Raw genomic sequence first — 17,361 nt, forward strand, 5'->3', positions numbered from 1 at the left:
GGGACCAAGCAAGTCCCAAAAAGGGTCTGTGGGATTTTGTCCTTTGGCGCGTGTCTGGAAAACACAGCTCTACCCGTGCGGCAGCGCCTGGGACCGTGCAGCCACCCAGTGCCCACCAGCAGCTAGGTCAGCGGCTGGACTGGACACGGGGAATAAAGCGGGGGGGGGGGGGCACATGATAAAGTGCATTTTAGGTCTCTTGTTTTAGCAAGGCCAATCTAACATGTAAACATCCTTGCAAACCTCCTGTGCTCCTTGCCGACTCAGGAGAGGCTGTGAGCAGGGGTGGTGGTCCCCCCCCCCCCAGCCCTCCCTGTCTGTGCAGCCCAGTGCTGCCATCAGAAGGGCTGTGTCCTGTGTCCACAGCACAGCCCCCATCTCGCACACCTACCACCACCCCCCCAAACCCCTTCCCAGCCCTCTTTTATTGGACTTGCTTTCAAAGCCAAGCAATGGCAGACCACCACTGCCTTGGCTACCTCCCTACCAAGCCCTCTTAAAAAAAAAACACAAACAAAAAAAAACCAATCCCCAAGCCCCTGACTCCAACCACCACCACCTCTGAGATACATTTGACTGACACCTGCCATGTCAGGGCTCGTACAGTGATGGGACGCTGCAGAACAGCCATGGTGGTGTGGCGGGGTGATGCAGGTTTAATGGGCAAGACAGGGAAACGCACAGCCTTTCCCTCCTGCCAGCCATGCTGGGCCACAAATTGTGTACAATAGTGGAGCCCTAACATAAATGTGTGTGTTTGCCTCCCTACTAACATGATGTGCCAAGGTTTGGGGGGGGGAAAAAAACCCCAACCACCCCCAAAACCACAGCAAACCCTCCTGCCCCAACCTCACAAGCAACCCTCCTGTCTTGGCATGGGGAGGGGGAGACCCTAAAAGTAATAGTGCTTTAAAAAAAAAAAAAAAAAAAAAAAAAGAACTATTATTTCCTACCTCAAAGGCTCCATGCTGGCCCTTGCTGCATGTGACGCTGCAGCACAAACCACCTGGGGCAGAAAAGACCCTGTGCTCTCCCCAGGACTTGGGGGCTCAGAGCCAAGGGTTGCGGCTGTTACTAGTTCAGCTCCAGATCACACCACCAAGGCTGGTGCTCCCCATCCCATTCCCAGCAGTGAGGCGACCCCGGCCCACAGCTCTGCTGTAGCCACAGTTACTTGTAGGGATTTAAAATGGGGGGGGGGGGCTGGGCACCTCCTCGGCTCTGTGCTACGGCCCGCCGTGCTCCCCAAAAACGCTGCTCGTGGCCAGGAGGCTGCACCTCCCCTCTGCCTGCTCTGCGACCCGCGGTCCGTCACCGCCGGCATCCCCGGGAGGTGTGCGTGCCCTGACGCCCCGGCCAAAGCCAACCCACGGCGATGCTTTTGCCAAGGGAGGGGGTCCCGTGGAAAGCCGGGGCCTCGCACAGCTTTCGTTTGCGTGCCAGAAGAGCCCAGCGCCTTGCACCAGCCCCACGAAAGCCCCTGGGTGCCCCTTGCTCCGGCAGCCCATTCCCTCACCACCACCACGGGCGATGAGGCACATGGAAACCCCGTCCCGTTCTCCAGGAAAAACCCGGCGGGTGGGAAACGGCCCCTTGTGTAACGGGGCCGGGGGTGAGTCACGCTGCACCCCGCCAGGCTGCAGGAAAGGCTGCAGCCAAAACCCCGTCTGGGGCAGAGCTGGCGCGCTCCCCTTTCGTTCCAGAGCTCTCCGGGAAACGCGGGCTGCCGCAACCTGTCTCAGTCAGGCTGAGGGAGTCCGGTTTTTCTGTCCCCCTGCTACCGAGCCCACGCACTCACGCCCGGCCCCAAAGCCAACAAAAGCCTCCCAGTGCTGCAGCGCAGAAAATGCACGTGGCCGGTGGGGAAAGCGAGCTAGCCGGCTAGCTATAGACATACCTATATCTACAGCATTAGATATATGTACCACTAGCTACACCTAGTTTTTTTTGCACGCTAACTTTCCCACTTCCCCCCTTTTCTTGAAACACAGGGCTGCTGGGGGTTGCCCGCGCCAAAGGCTGCTCCACCGGTAAGCACCAGCGTCCAGCTGCCTGCGGTGGTGCAAAGAGCCAAGAAAGCGGCTTGCACAAGGAAAAAAGCAAACAACTGCCAAATAAAAAAAAAAAAAAAAAAAAAAAAGCACGCTTTGCTTGGATTCGACAGAGGTTACAAACTAACCCGTCCCTAAACCTTGCTCTGACTGCCAGATGGAGCTTTGCTGCTAGATGGACCTGGTCCTAACTGACCATTTTCTTGCAAAGCTTATAGTAATGGCCTAACCTATCATCTCCTACGTTTGGGCTCTAACAGTGCCCAAAGTCAGTACTCAGCTACTAACGCCTCAAAAATGTACATTGTAATTTTTCCTTTGGAAAGACACAAACAGTAGGGACAGTTAACTATACACCCACTGAGGAATAAACTGGTTTTTCAATTCATAAATATAAACTTATAGTTAAAAAGTGACAATTTACAAAAATACAATTTATTGCTGACCCTACGGGCTTGTAACATCACTTGTGTCATTGTGATCATATGTTTCAGGTTCGCCAAATTGAAACATGACCTAGCAAAACCACAAAGTTTGCCGTCATATGCTGTTCTACGCTTTTTTGTTTGTTTTCACGTATAGAAACATATACAACTACATCACTTGAAACAAAACAACTAAAAACAGAACGAGTAAGGATTCTTTGTCTGTAACCTGAAAAATATTTGGCTACAGGGAGTAAAAACCATATAAATTTATCTGCACTTGTTAACCAAAATAAAACATGACAAATACCTTGCTAGCTGCGATGTGAGCTGGTATAACAACAGTAAGAAATTCAGGCAAAAGTGGTGTTATGTAAATTAGCAGCATTATCCAATCTCCTGGAAAACAAAAAATTGCGGGACTGAGGTATAGAAAAAAGGAAAAAAAAAAATCCACAATGGACCTACTACAGCGAAACGAGTTATGTACATGGTAACCCAATGGCGTCCTGCGGACCGGGACAGTCTGTGTATGTGCTCCAAACGCCGGGCTTAAATTCACAGTGACTTTCAGCATCGAAGTCCTGAATGGAAAAGGGTTTTCTCCGTCGTGGCGACCCGATACCTAACCTCCTCGCACCAGAAAGCCATCGCCTTCCAGTTGTACCGTGGTGCTGGGCGAGGGCGCGGCCGGCTGCCGGAGCAGCGTGACGGCCCGGCTGCGTGGAAATCCCGACCGACAAGGTGCCCCCCCCGGAGCCGTCCACCCCCGGCGGGGACCGTCCCTCCGGCCGCCACCTTCCCCGCGGGGCCCGACCTCACCCGTGCCGTGCTCCGACGGCGGCGTCCTCCCCTCCGCGTGCGCCCGGAGCGCCGAGCTGCTGCAGCCGAGGTGGTCCCTGCCTCCCGGACCCGGCGTTCAGGGCAGCTGCATCTCGGGCAGGTCCGGCAGGTTGCAGGTCTGGCCCTGCGCGTGGCGGCCCTGCTGCTGCGGGTGGAGGAAATAGCTCAGGGGGTTCTGCTGCGGGGCGCGGGGGGGGCTGGAAAATGCACTGCGTCGGACCCCCAGGCACCGGCTCAGGACCTTGCATCTGCCGGGAGACACAAAGCCGACGAGTCAGAGCTGCCCTATCGCCCACCCGCTCCCTCTCTTGCCGCAGGGCTGACGCCGAGGCTCGTACCCAGGAGCGTTGTGTACCAAGTCCTAAAGGTAACCTCCACCCACCGAGGGTATGAGGAGCTGTGGACAAGCCGCTTGGGATGCTGGTGCTACCAGCACGACTAGCGGTGCCTGGAGAGTACGGAGGGGAAGCGGGACCCGTCCGTCCTACCAGCCCCACGGGGAACCCAGCAGGAATGGAGACCTTCAAAAGCTACTTGGATGCGAGGTAGTATCTGCAGAAGGTGGAACTTCCATCTTCCGTGGGAAGGATCTTCAACCAACGAAGAGGTTGTAGAGCGACCTTGTCCACGTACCACCCAGTGGCCGGTACCCCAAAGGCCTGGACTTGCTGGTTCACCCCCCATCAAAGGCATTGTGGCACCAAAGCCTGGTTTTCTGTTGCCCTGGAGCTATTTATCTCCCACTGCATCATCATTCTGCTGTCCATATCGCTAGTCCTCAGGACCTCAGTGCAGCCCGTGAGCACACGTACCCAAAGCGGGGATGGCTCATGCCCGCGTTTGCTGACAACAACGATTCGTTTCTTACTCTAAATCCAGTCCTGCTGCACGGCTACTTTCAGCTGTAGCTACTCCTCCCGCTTTGTTTTCTACCAACTTTGCCTGGAGGACCCGTAACTTACCTCTGCCAACCAGGCAAGTCTTGGAGAGCGTATTACTAATTAATTATTAGTTTCAACAACCCCTCTCCTTGGCAGCGTCATTGGTTTGGCAGGTACTAATGAAGCTGTGCTTTGAAAAACCAATATCACCTTCTCCAGAGGTTTGTGTTGTGAAACTCCCATTTATTAAAAGACAGCAGTGTCAGCAGCTGATAAAACCCATTGCTATGCTGAGACGTAACAGCAGGAGACATGTTTTCAGAAGAGCTTATCCCTTATCGTGTTTCATGTCTACAGCAAGATTCCCACCAGAGCTCCTCTGGATGACAAGCTATGTTTGAAAAACTGGATATTTCTTCTGGACACTAAGTGATAACTGAGTTCATTGGAAAATACGGCCTCGAACGGGTGCAGAGCCAGCCTGGAAAGGCTGAGCACTCGCGTACGTGCAGACGCAATGGGAGCAGAGGACGTGCGAGTGCACTGACCAGGTTTGATTAGCCAGGTAAGCCCCATTTCTTCAAAAAACCCAACCCAATCCCAAAGCCATCCCTGTGCATCCTCAGAAACCTGTTCCAGCCCTATTACCTGAAGGTAGAGACGGTGCTGCTGAACCTGTTGCTGTGGCCACTGGTGGAGATGGACCGGTGTGTTTGCCTGGTGGGATGTGAAGCTGGTGTGGGGGATCATCAGAGATGGGGAGAAAACAGGCGACGGGGCTGGAGGTCGGACGGTGCTACAGGTAACTGGTTGCATCTGTATTGGGGGAGGCAAGATCTGCTGCTCTGCAACGAATCTGCCACGAGGAGGAAAATAAGGCATGAGAACCTAAACCCAGACCCACCACCGGAGCGGGCCCTGGGGAGCCCAGGTGCTGCAGGAACCAGACTGGAGCAGGGTTTGTCAACCCATGCAGGGTCTGGCGAAAGCAAGCTCCAGATTTCCCCTTCCCCATCAAGCATGGACTGGAACTGCAGAAAATTAAGGTTTTTAAGGCTGTATATCTATCTCCTCCATGACTTGGATAGGAATTTTAGGCTTTGCAAAAGCCAGAAAACAGTTTAAAAAATTTTTTTAAAAACCATTTTAGTTATCATAAGGTTCTTTGTAATTAAAAAAATATTCTCATTACTTTTTCTCCTAACCAGCTGAGCTTTTGTTTCTTTTAAGACTGAGACTGCTTGTGTTTGCGTGATCATGTACCAGTTTTTCAAAGTAATTTTCAGTGCTCTAAAATGCCCTGCTAAAACACTGCATGAAAACAAGGGCCAGCAAAGACTCACTTTCCTTGCTGCCTGCTGGCACTGCTCTGCGTGGCCTGGCCACTGCCGTTGGCGGCGGGCATCATGGCTTGGATAGACTGATCCAACAGCATCCTGCGATGGAAGAAAAACAGAGGATGGTCAGGAAAGGGAGAGGTCCAGACTCCTGACTGTCAGTCTCTAGAAACAAATCCCTGAAAATCCTCCCTGAAAGCATGCAAACCATCCCCCTGAAAAAAAGCTAATGAAATAGGATGCTTATTATAACCTTGTCTAATGCACTCGCAAAGGTGAGCTGAAACTTGCTAAATCTTTCATGTAAGAAATACGTTTTATAGATGGTGAGACCTCTAGGCTTTATCTTGTTTCCTTACGCAGTACTTCAAAACGGCTGGATCCTGTAGGAAGTGTCTGCAAATACCTCCCTGAGAGGTGGTTGAATAGTTTGGGGCGGTAGTATGTGTTTTATACGACGTTTCCAGCACTGTATAAAAGAAAAATGCCTTTGCCACGGCACTTGTCCTGGCTGGTGAAAAGACACTCCGGAGCTTCAGAGCAAGCAGACACAAGTTTGGGAAAGCCTGTCCCTGCTAGTTTTTCCTGTTCACTCCCTCTGACAGCAGCAGATGTCCAAAGGTTACTGAGCTACCTGGACAATTTATGGAAATATGGAGAGAAAAGGATTTCGGGCCCCTGAGGGTAGGGCACGGTGCGCACAGCACCCTGCTTGCACGCACACTGGGCTCCCCGCTAACGCAGATCTCTGCGGGAGGGAACATCCTTACGTCCCTGCTGTGGCACCCAGAGACCATCCCTCCGCTGAGCCCAGATGTGCCTGCCCTCCCCGCTGCCCAGGTATCGCTATTTTCTGTCACTGCCATCAGGATGGCCCCAGCAGGGCTGCATTCGTACCTGAGGCTCCTGTCCTGGCTGTAGTCAGACTGCGGTTGCCTTTCGCTGCCGTCGGTCGGCATCTGTGCAGCCACTGTAATGGGATGCGTTTGCGAGAACACCATGGGGTTGTTGTAGAGGGGCACTGAAATGCTCGTCTGCCCCGGCAGACACGTTTGCTGGGTTTGGTTTCCTCTCAATAGGTGCTGCTGCTGCTGCTGCACCTGAAGTGAAGACATAGATACCCACGTAAGTTTTTAAAGCTCCCTAATTAGAAGGCTAAAATAACTGCTTCCAGTATGCAGGTGGGAAAAGGAGAAAGAGCAGTAGGATATTCTCCCTGAACACAGCAGTAGGAACAGTATATCTGTTCAGGACAACCAACCCCTTGTTTTCGTTTGTTGTTCCTGCACGGCAGGTGCTGGGATCCCCAGCGGTAGGAGCAGACGGTCTCTTGAGAAATCAGAGTACAAGGGTAAGGGCATGCAAGGCTCGAGAGAGACGAGACCAGCTTAAGAGGGCAGGAGGAGTGCAAATCCAAAGTGCCCAAGGAAAGCATCTCATCTGTCCTTTAAACCAGCAGTTTTGGTATTTTTTGCTTTTGCACACCTCAATTCTTTCCCAAGGGGCTGTGACCATCAATATAGTGGATTTAGGTCTAGCGATGACAAACTTGTTTTTCAAAGCTGCCTTCCAAGACTTCTCAGGCAGAAGAAAATTAATCTTTTAAAATTATGCCTACTTCCCCGTGTTACGAGGTCACAACTCTCACTGGCTATGAATGAGCATCATGCTGCAATCACAAACAAGAAGTGAATGAGAGCCCAGACCTCCCACTCAGTTCCTCTGTGGTCACCAGGACGGCTCCAGCAGTACCCAGAGTTTAATGTTTTTAGGCTACTTGGCTTTTATTTTTACAGTTGAATGACATCATTCGCAACTGACTCCCGACACAAATTTCGTAATGCCAGCTATGGAGCAAAACCAGCACAGAGGAGATGCGGGGGACCACGGGGAGGGGGGACACGGCAGACAAGTATTTAAAAGCCAGGAAAGGGGACGATGAAGACAACGAAGCAGGCAGCGGACCTGGGCGGCCGTGCCGCAGGGGTCCCTGAGGAATTGGCGCGGTGACAGCAGGTGGGTGCCGCAGTAGTGCTTTGTCCCCATAAGGCCTTGCTGCTGAGACTTCTTGGCCGTGGTCTGCCTGGGCATCCCCGGCGGCGGGGGCCTCCTGGGGCTCGGGTGCTGCACGTTGTTAAAGACGACGGGGATCGGCTGCTGCATCAGCATCTTTAAATAGAAGAGACGCATGAGTTGTTGCAGCTCATACAATGGTTGTACTGCCTGGCAGATACCGTCTCTGGCTCCCAGGCTGTCTCTATCAACATATATAACACTGCAGCAGCAACACCTCTAAATCCAGGGGCAAAGTGAACCACAAATAATGGAAAATCAAATGTCAGCTTGTGCCCAAATATTTATTCAGAGCCATGACCGTTCCAGCTCCGTTATGCCTGTTGCATTTTGCCAGCATGGCGATCCAGCAGCACTAACCAACCACTGAACCGCCAAGCTTTTTGTGCAGGGGGGACTTTGGATTAGCTCCGGATTGTTTTTTTCTAAATCATGAAAATTACTGATTCAATACTTAAGCAGATACTGACACCACTCATCTCTTGGGAGACACTACTCTCACATCTGAGACCAAACTACCAATTTATCCAGAGCTCATTTCTAAATGATTTTGCCACTGACAATTTTGTTACTGATCTGTGTACTCAGAAGAAAAGCAAATGGTTTGTGGGTTTGGGAACCCCGGGGGTACCTGCAGGTTGGAGTCCTGCACTAGCTGGAGCTGCTCCTTGATGACGTGGAGCTCTTCTTGCTGTGTCTTGATGTCAGCTTGCAGTATGCGAGTCCTCTCCTCCAGCTGCTCTTTCAGCTGATGCATCATCCCCAGCTGGGTCGGGAAATGGTACACTGGCTGCAGAGAACAGAGAACAAGATCACGGGGTAGGACCAGTCCTGCTACTCACATTCATAGCGATACTGGCTTCACAAAAACGACTGCTTTTCAGCTTTTGCCATAGAAAATACGATGCTGACAAAAAACGGCAATTGCATATTTAACCGAAGTACCAGTGTACTTCCAGAGCAGCGGCACAGCTGGCTCATACTCAGTGCTTCACTCCAGATCTTGGTCTGTTACATTTCTGTGCAGATGTAGTGTCTACGCACGGGACTCCCCTGTCCCTTTAGCGTGACACCCTGCTGATTTTGGACCGCTTGCGTTTTGTGGCAGATGCTGCATGGAAACCTTTGCCACACCTCCAGGCTGGGCTTTCAGTTGTGCTGCCAATTACGTCTGCCAAATGCCAGGCTCAAGTGAGGTTGTAATCCCACCCTGGGATCCATCCTTCACACCTACCTTGGCCGCCTTCAATCCCTGTATTACAGTCTAAATGTTTACTACACTGACCTCAAAGCTCCATGAGGACAGGCCTCATAGTTATGATTTATGACTCCCACATTTTTCTTGTGGTTTTTTTTTTTTCCTTTTTCTGACCTAACTCAAACCTTCCATGTCATCCCCTTCCTCTATGAGGGCAATAAAACTCTTCAGCGTTGTATCAGCCTGTAGTTAGTTGCTAGCAATTCAGAGATGAGCCTTCAGCAGCCCCCAATGGTTTTAACAAGCATAAACCTTTTCCTAAGCTATTTCCTTGGGTGTCCTACCTGCTGTCTCCTCGCTCAAATAAGTGATTGCAATAATCTGGTTGCACGTAAACCCCAGTAACAGCAACAGAAGGGGCACTGAAACCTAGCCCCCACGCCGGGACCAGCCAGCAAGGAGGTAAGAGCAGTGAACCGGAGCCACCGAGTCTGCCCCGCTGACTGGCCATACCAGTGCGTTTAACAAAAATAAACCACGTACCATCACAGCGTGCTGAGAGGGGACTGCCGGCTGAGCCACGGGATGCTGAGGGAGGTGCTCACCAGGGGCTTGAGGAGTTACTATGGCCTAGAAATGAAAACCTTGCCTTACTGTAGGTCCATAGCACCTCTAGTGCAGAGTTGGTGCGATACCAGCTCGTACTGGTGATAAATAAGTGCAGGGAATTAGACAACTCCATGTGGAGACCTGAGGAGAGTCTGAAGGGAGAATTTAAGCCCCTGCGTGCCCCCTGCTGATTGCAAATCCTCGGTGTCAGCATCCATTTTTGGGTAAAGGCCATCTCACGTGTACGAACCCCGAGAAAAGCGGGCTGGCGGTGCGAGAAGGCGTTTGGCCTGGAGGAGCAGACCGAATCCCGAAAGGAGCCCCTCTCAGCTCTCCACCCGCTCTGCCGGCCAGCAGCGCTCCCCACGGCCCCGGGAAATCCCACGCTCAGGCCCAGCACACTCAGAGGTGGGGGTCCAGCCTCTCTGGGGGCAAGATCGACGCTCGCCAAGCCGATTTCTTTACGGCATCAGAAAGGCTTTTGCTCGCCGGTACCACCGACCTGAGCGCTTCCAGCTGACGCCAGCCGCAGGCCTGCCTTCTCCGCCTGCCCCGCCGGCACTGATGGCCGCGTGGGAGTGCTGGTGTCCGTGTGTCGCATGGACGACGTGGCTGGAAAAGAGACGGTTTACTATGATACGGCAGACCCGTGCCCGAGTACCCTGGCTAAGCCTGAACTCCGCGGACGAGCGGCGACCCAAACGCTGCCGAACCGGGTCCCCAAACCGCCCCTCCGCGGTCCCTCCGGCTCCCCGCCTCACCCGCGGCGTTCCCTGCTGATGCGAACGCCCCGTTTTGGCCTTCCCCTCCGTGGGCGTCCCCAGATGAGCTTTCCCCCTCTCCCCTGGCAAGTATTTCAAGAAAAGCCCCCTGAGCTGGCTCCTACCCGTGGCCCCGCACGCACGGGCACTGCGGTCACCTCACTACTGTCCCCAGGGCAGGGGGGGGCACCCGTGGGAGCTGGCGTGAAGCTGGCAGCAAGGCAGGCAGCCTTCTGCACTCCTTCTGCAGGGATCTATCATCAGGGACCGAACTACCTCATAATAAAAGTTTTGTCAGTGAGGTTCGGGCCTCCATCAAATTGCTTCAGCTTAGCGAGTCCCCTCCTGTCCCCTGAGCCACAGCAACCACCCACAACCCTCAGCTGGTGGCAGACGGGGGGGGGACACAGCTGCTCTCACACCGGCAGCGGGCTAAGAGGGACAAGGCAGCACGCGGCCGCGGCTCTGCTGCCGCACCGTAACTTCTTACGGCACAGCATGTCGGTCCCGGTGCCGAGCACCCCGCTCCCGCCCCGACTCGGTCCCTTCCAGCTGAACCCCAGTATTTTGGAGGTTGCTCTGCCCTCCAGCCCACTCCACACCCTCACGCTGGGCTGTCCCCGGCCACGCTGGCACCTACACGCGGAGTCACCTACACGCGGAGTCGGAGAGGGCGGTGTGCGAGGAGCGCCGGGAGCTGTGGGACGACAGCGAAACTCCCTCCCGGCTGGCGTCCTGGCTGCTGCCGCGCTGCCCCACGTCCAGGTAGCTGCTGCGGCTCTGCGGGGAGCGAAGCACAAGCGGCGAGATCGTCAGCAGCGAAGGATGGCACCGGAGGGGACCTCCGCCTCCCTGACCGCTTGTTGGCAGAGAAAAATAGCAGGCTGGGCGCAGAGAGGGCCGGCACTGCAGCCCCAAACCCCGGTGCGGTATTCGGTCAGCGCCTGAATGTTCACGCCAAAGGCTTTGGGTATCCCTGTGCAGACAGGACCCTCAGGATCACATCCCAGGCATCGGGGTCCTGGGACACCCCTCCGATGGCAGCAAGCGGCGGTGGGGGGGACGCGCCGTGCGTCAGGCGAACGCCGTGGGGATTGCTGCCCGTGCCCCGCGCTCCGGCCTGCCACCCTCCCGCTCTCCCGCCTGCGGAGCTGTGCGCACGTGGGAATACGTTTTTGTAATTAGCTTCCTTCTGCCTGATTTCTTCAGGGATGTCACAGGCTGTTGGCCGTGGCACACTGGGCAGCGGTGGCAGAGGTAACGAATGAAGGCGGCAGGAGGGGCTGGCTGGGGAATGGTTTTATTCACTGCAGGGATGGAGAGAGATGGCCGGGAAGGGACACGGAGCAGCAGTGGCACAGGGACACCAGCTGCAGCCCTAGGAGAACCTACAGCAAACGGCTCCCGCGAGGGACAGGTACCGGGTGATGCCGAGGGCTGCAACGCTGCTCGCCGCTCCCTGGGGAGCAGTTGCTCCCAGCAGGCTGTTCTGGGCAGGAACCCGGCAGCACATCGGCGGAGGGGAACAGCCTAAGCTAGGGAATATTAACGGCTTTGGAGCTGTCACACCAAAATGACAGATGCCACCTGGCAGATGGTTTATGGCAAACTGTGCTGTTTATGCTGTTGGGTAGTAGAGGACCGTCTCACCTGCAGGACATGGGTGACCACGATGGCCGTGCCACCACCCCCCCAGGGAGCTTCCCACTCCCATCCAGAAGATCAAGCAATGGGAGTGATCATTCTGCCTCTCCTCCAGCTGCCTCACATCAACAGATGCAGCTTAAGGTCTGCCAAAAAACATCTCGGCTATCATGTGGAAAGGGGGAAAAAGACACAGAAGTGTGCTGTGGTGACAGAAAAGCAGCTGTTTGCAAGACAGTCCTTGCTCAAGTGCAAAACATCTCTGGGACAGCTTCCCCCATACATCCCATAAACAGCTTCTATAAAATAATGTCTGAAGAGCAATGAGGCTAATGGAATGATAATTACACAACAATCCACTTGCAATTACTTTGATTACTGGTCTTATTAGTAAACTACTGAGAGGAAGAACTTAAAAGTAATTAAAATAACCTTGTTAATTGGGCAGGTGTGTTGGCATGCCAGACTGATTCAAGCCATGCGAATTATTGCTCTGGTCACAATCCTACACTTGATGCGATGCTGTCCAATGGTGTAAACAGAGCTAAAATCTGGCATAAGTGTTTTCCCTTCACTTCCAGTCTTTGTCTGAGTATCAGTGAAGAGCTGGCATTAACAAAACAGGTACCATGTGGTACTGCCCTGCGCTCGGGTCCTCTGCGCCTTACTAATGGTGACAGGTACAGCAATCTAGCCTCCAGCTCCGGCTCTACTTTTCTGCTTCTGAACTGAGGTGGTTTAACCTACTGTTTGAGTAACGGTCTCAGAAAGATACTGAACAGCAGAACAGCAGCAATGCAACCGCTGAATCTGCAGTTACACGCCTGAACCAAGGCAGGCCGTTTAGAGCTATGCAGTGGAGAACTTCTCAGGGTCTGCTTGAGTCATAACCCAACTGAAGGCTTGGAAGGAGATGGGAGTAAAGGAGAAGGGGACGAAAGAACAGATATTTTCCTAAGATTGGTAAGTGATTACTCAGTTTGGTTTAAACACCTACTTATTGAACTGTGAAGGGACATGGTACCTTTAGAGAAGAGGATGCCAGTTCAATTGATGACTCTTCAAGGCCAAGATCTCGCCTTCTTTCAGCTCGAACTTCCGCATAACTAAAAAAATAAAACAAAATTTAAATCCAGTTTTTCAGTCTGGGTATTGTTTACTGTATGGTAACTAGCCTACCATACAGGTCACTATGGACTTTTCATGTTGAGTCACAAGCTTTGCACAGCACACACACACACACTCTCTCTCTCATATACAAGGTGCTTAGAGGAACATCATCATACAGCCTTGCAATCTGTGAATAACTGCACATGCTGAATATCCACAGACTAGAAACAACAGGGCAGTGTCCCAGTCCCACTGCACCCAGGACTGCAGAGCCTATATGATTAATTGTACTAATCATTCCAAGCACAAATGTAGACTCTCCTTTGCAAATTTTGGCCCTGGATGCCTTCAAGCAAAACTAACCTAAACGCAAAGTGCACTTGGTTACTGAAGACAAAATGGGTGTCTGTTCTCAGTACAGTTTTCCTAATAAAGGAGATTCCCATTTTCCATAATAAGGCAGAAAAATGATCCTACAGCTTCTGTGCAGGTAAACTGCCATAGCAAATGTACATTTATTTTCTAACCTGCTGACGATCAAGAATCAATTTTTTGCATGTTGTACGGTAGCTCAGTGAGACCTAAGCCAGTGCCCTGGGGAGGAGGAGGAGGCCAGGTCCCCTCTTTTTGAGGGTACGCACGGAGCCGTGCAGCGTGCTACATCAGAATTAACATCCCTCACTCCAGCGGAAGCTCTGAATACAAACTGACAGCCGCCCAGGTGCAGGAATCCCCAGGAATGTGCCTCTAAAAGTGTATATTTGCTTTCCTCACTATTTTTTCCCTTAAATAATAAAATACTTACAGTAAACAATGCCACACGAGTCACCATTAGGATAAATTGGAGAGGATGTTTTAAAGACTCTTTGAGTGCTTGTGGATTGTGGGCACTGAAGGGTGCCAGAATTTAGGGTGCTGAAATATTAATGGGCCATAACCTTTGTGGGACGCAAGAGAAGTTGCTGAACTGAACTCACTTATATCATCGTAGGCAGTGAATTTTCCTGAAATCACATTTTAACCTGTGTGTTTCAATAATGTATTCTAAATCTTAACTATACGGGACAGAATTGAATTTCAAAATCTATTTAGGACTGTATCACTAGGTTTAAGAGACACTGGAAGCAGAAAGAAGAAAAAGTTCATGCACAATAAATACAGAGCTCAAAGTGAAGCCAAATTCCCTGCAGGGCAGCAGAAACAACACAGCTCAGAAGCAATCTCTCTGCCTAACATTTGCTTATGATAACACTTGACATGTAGTTTATATCGGCACACGCAGCTCTAATCACTTACACCTGTTTAGTGGTGTAAGGTGTTCTCGGTCTGTTTCAGAATCTAGAGAAGAATCCCAGTCTACTAGTGTTTGTTCTTCCAGATGTTTGACAACAAAAAGGGGGACCAGAAAAAAAATCACAGATTGATTCCTGACAGTAAAGACTGACGCAGAGAGCAACAACTTTACTCAAGTTAATAGAGCAAACCAGTACATCGCTATTTTTTCAAGCCCTTCAGTAAATATATTCTCATTCTTAACACAATCTTTTTTGAGATGACAGTGTTAATCAAGCAGATTCGCCTCCAGAAGGTGCGTATCACAGAGCATCCCACACACGCACCGCCTTCCAGCATGGGTCTGCAACCGAGCACCAGCAGCTTCCCACTAGAGGGGGATCCTGGGCTGAATTTCAGGTGAGGAGGAAGGCTAGCAGGACAGCAGCTGACTTCAAGTCATAAAGATTTAAAGCTCTGATCAAAAGGTTTCGCAGGAGATGTATGATCCCATTCACACCCATAAAGCCGTCTGATTCTTAACAGCTTTAATTCTTCCTACGGCCATGTCATCGCTAGGGATAAAAGGGGAATGTAACACACTGATAGACTTGGCCAATGGTGGCTTGCAGGCTTTTGGCCCGGTTGCAAAAAAAAAATGAGTAACGAAAACACATTATGCTTTTCCCCATGTTCCCTGTCATAATAGTTTTATAGAATTGCATACCATCTTAGTGCGTCAATATGCACAGCAAATATTTGGCTAAGGCAAAACAGAACTAGAGAAAATAATGGATGAGCACATGGGACATGCATTGTGAAGTGTTGGTGCTTGCTCCTACCTAACTACCAGGTGAGTGCAAACGATGAACTCGGGTTTGGAATTCCACTGGTGGTAGGTGATGTAGTAGTGTGTCTGCAGCCATATCCACTGCTGGCCTTTGGTCAGGAACCGATAGTAACAGGACTTCCCTTTTCCAAACTGCATCACTGTTAAACAAAAAAGAAAGCAATTTATAGCAAACAGAAATTTCATGGTGCAAAGGTGATTAGAAAAACCGCTTGCTCCCATACACCTCTTGCAGTCTGCTACCGCACTAAAATGGCTCTTGCAGTTTTATAAACATGACACAATACATAACCACGTACTGGGCTTTTAATTGGGTTCTTTTCTGCTACTCTTTTCAAGAGTGCACTTTGCTATTTTGAGATTGTTCTTATAATTGGCATAACCATATAACTAGCTATATTCTTATAACTTATTCATGGGCTCCTCTGAAATAAGCATAAAACCCGTAAATTAAACAAAGTATTGGCCTTTCACAAGTACATGAGAATGAATTTCAAAGACTAGGGGCTTGAAGTCAGGATCCTAACAGTGACACAAAACAATAAGATAGTGGAATTTTAGCAGTTTAACTGAGAGTTTTCTTTCAAGAGATGACCTAAATACACCAGACTGGTATGTATTATCAGGGTACGTCCAGAAAAATCTCAAGTGGTGTAATACAACTGGAAAATAACGAGGGGAACTACATTAATTAACCACATTAATTGTTCCCGGACTGCTGGGAGTACAAAATGAAACCTGCTGACTTAAAATACCCATAATTAATGCAAAGTAAAATACAAACGTGGTTTAAGCAAACCCACTTCACTTCACAGTAGGCAAGATGCCTGCCCAGAGCGGTCAACCTGACAAACAGGAACTTATCAAGCCACACTAACCCAAGTATTTTTACTCACCTGCACACCTCTACTTTGTTAAATATCAGGACTAACTTCTTTAGCGATCCCATTAACAGTCATGGGCTTTAGATGAAGCACTTAGCAAAGGTCTTCTGGCTAACACGCCATTCTGGGGATCGCTCAGCTCCTAGTCCTGGCAGAGATTTCCTGAAGCAACTTCTATAAGTCACTTTGCCAGCACTTTACTTTGTCCCTCTGCACAGTAACATTAAAAGATCCTTTCCTTCAGGTGTGTTGTGCAAATACTCTTTTAATATGTAAGAGGAGATCTGTGGCTAGTAAATATGTAGAACATAAATCACTAAATAGATTCTCTGCTGAATGATCTGACCCCACTCTCAATATAGTTAGCGTCTACGTCAAACTGCATGCACATACTACCAAAGGGACATCGTCTGGTTAAGTAGCTCACTTCTGTCTGAATGGTCTTTTAAGCAAACAGCACTAAAAAGTACTGTACTTGAGAGCAATTAAAATATTCCTTTGATAGCCCCATCTACACACTTGCTGCACTTGGCACAACTTGTGTCTAGCCCCTTTCACAGCTTCCTTTGTATGCTCAGCTGGGCAACCGCTTCCCCACCGCCTGTTCTGTACCAGCACTTTGCCTCGACAGGGCAGAAAAGCCAGCAGGCAAGCGGAGTGGGGAAACTTGACATTCGGAGAAGTAATTTTCTCCATTCTCTACTAGGTCCTTTAGCATCTTATACATGTAAGTGGCTGGGAGTACGTGGTAAAGACGGAGGTGGTTTGCAACTCAGGGACGAAGCAGCTTGTCTAGCTCCAGCACGCTGGGGGGCTGCGGAGCTTCTGGGTGTCCCTGCATCGCGCTGCTCTGCATCTCAGCGTAATTACAGCATCCCACCTTCGCCACTCTGTGGGGTGTCCTTGTTTCCTTTTGACTCTCTCCTTTCAAACAGAGATAGCGGAGACAAACAGATAGAGAGTTTGCCCAACAGGCAACCTATAAGTAATATTTCTTGGCAAAATACCCGATTACCTAGATGCATTTTACAAACCGCTTAGTCACTTTTCATTACAGTGCTTGGCAATGCAAACCAGCTGGATGACAGACCTAACTGCGGCTCAGTATCTCCGTCTGAAGTGCATGCAATAAAATGGAAAAACAGTCTTAGGGATAAAGCATCTCACGTGTTCATCTGGTAGGAACAGCACACTGATTAATAGTAGACCACGTCTGCTGCCACCTTTTGCCCTTCCTCACGTCAGCTCCAGTCTTCAGCAGGACATGGTTCTTCAGCAGCGGGCTGCACTGCCGCAGTACTCGGGCTAAGCGCTCCTTCTGATCTGGCTCCTCCTGGGCTCTTGCAGGTCACAGTATTTCACCTTGCACAAAGATGAACTTCATGGATGTTCTCTGGTGTTCACACATCAGCCTGCACTGGAC

General features: G+C 50.8%; 1 protein-coding gene across 1 annotated transcript in view; it reads right to left on the bottom strand.

Moving 5' to 3' along the window:
• Positions 1–3,276: 3,276 nt before the first annotated feature.
• PASD1 (PAS domain containing repressor 1) overlaps positions 3,277–17,361 on the bottom strand; it is a 52,453-nt gene continuing 38,368 nt past the window's right edge. The window contains 12 exon segments of the mRNA XM_052813486.1: positions 3,277–3,515; positions 3,517–3,567; positions 4,849–5,056; positions 5,544–5,636; positions 6,435–6,637; positions 7,503–7,706; positions 8,242–8,400; positions 9,352–9,438; positions 9,920–10,029; positions 10,835–10,958; positions 12,847–12,928; positions 15,047–15,194. Of these exon segments, the coding sequence (XP_052669446.1) occupies positions 3,396–3,515; positions 3,517–3,567; positions 4,849–5,056; positions 5,544–5,636; positions 6,435–6,637; positions 7,503–7,706; positions 8,242–8,400; positions 9,352–9,438; positions 9,920–10,029; positions 10,835–10,958; positions 12,847–12,928; positions 15,047–15,194 (1,589 nt within the window). The 3' untranslated portion in view covers positions 3,277–3,395.

This window comes from Harpia harpyja, chromosome 18, assembly GCF_026419915.1.
Source record: "Harpia harpyja isolate bHarHar1 chromosome 18, bHarHar1 primary haplotype, whole genome shotgun sequence".
In the NCBI taxonomy this organism is placed as follows: Eukaryota; Metazoa; Chordata; class Aves; order Accipitriformes; family Accipitridae; genus Harpia; species Harpia harpyja.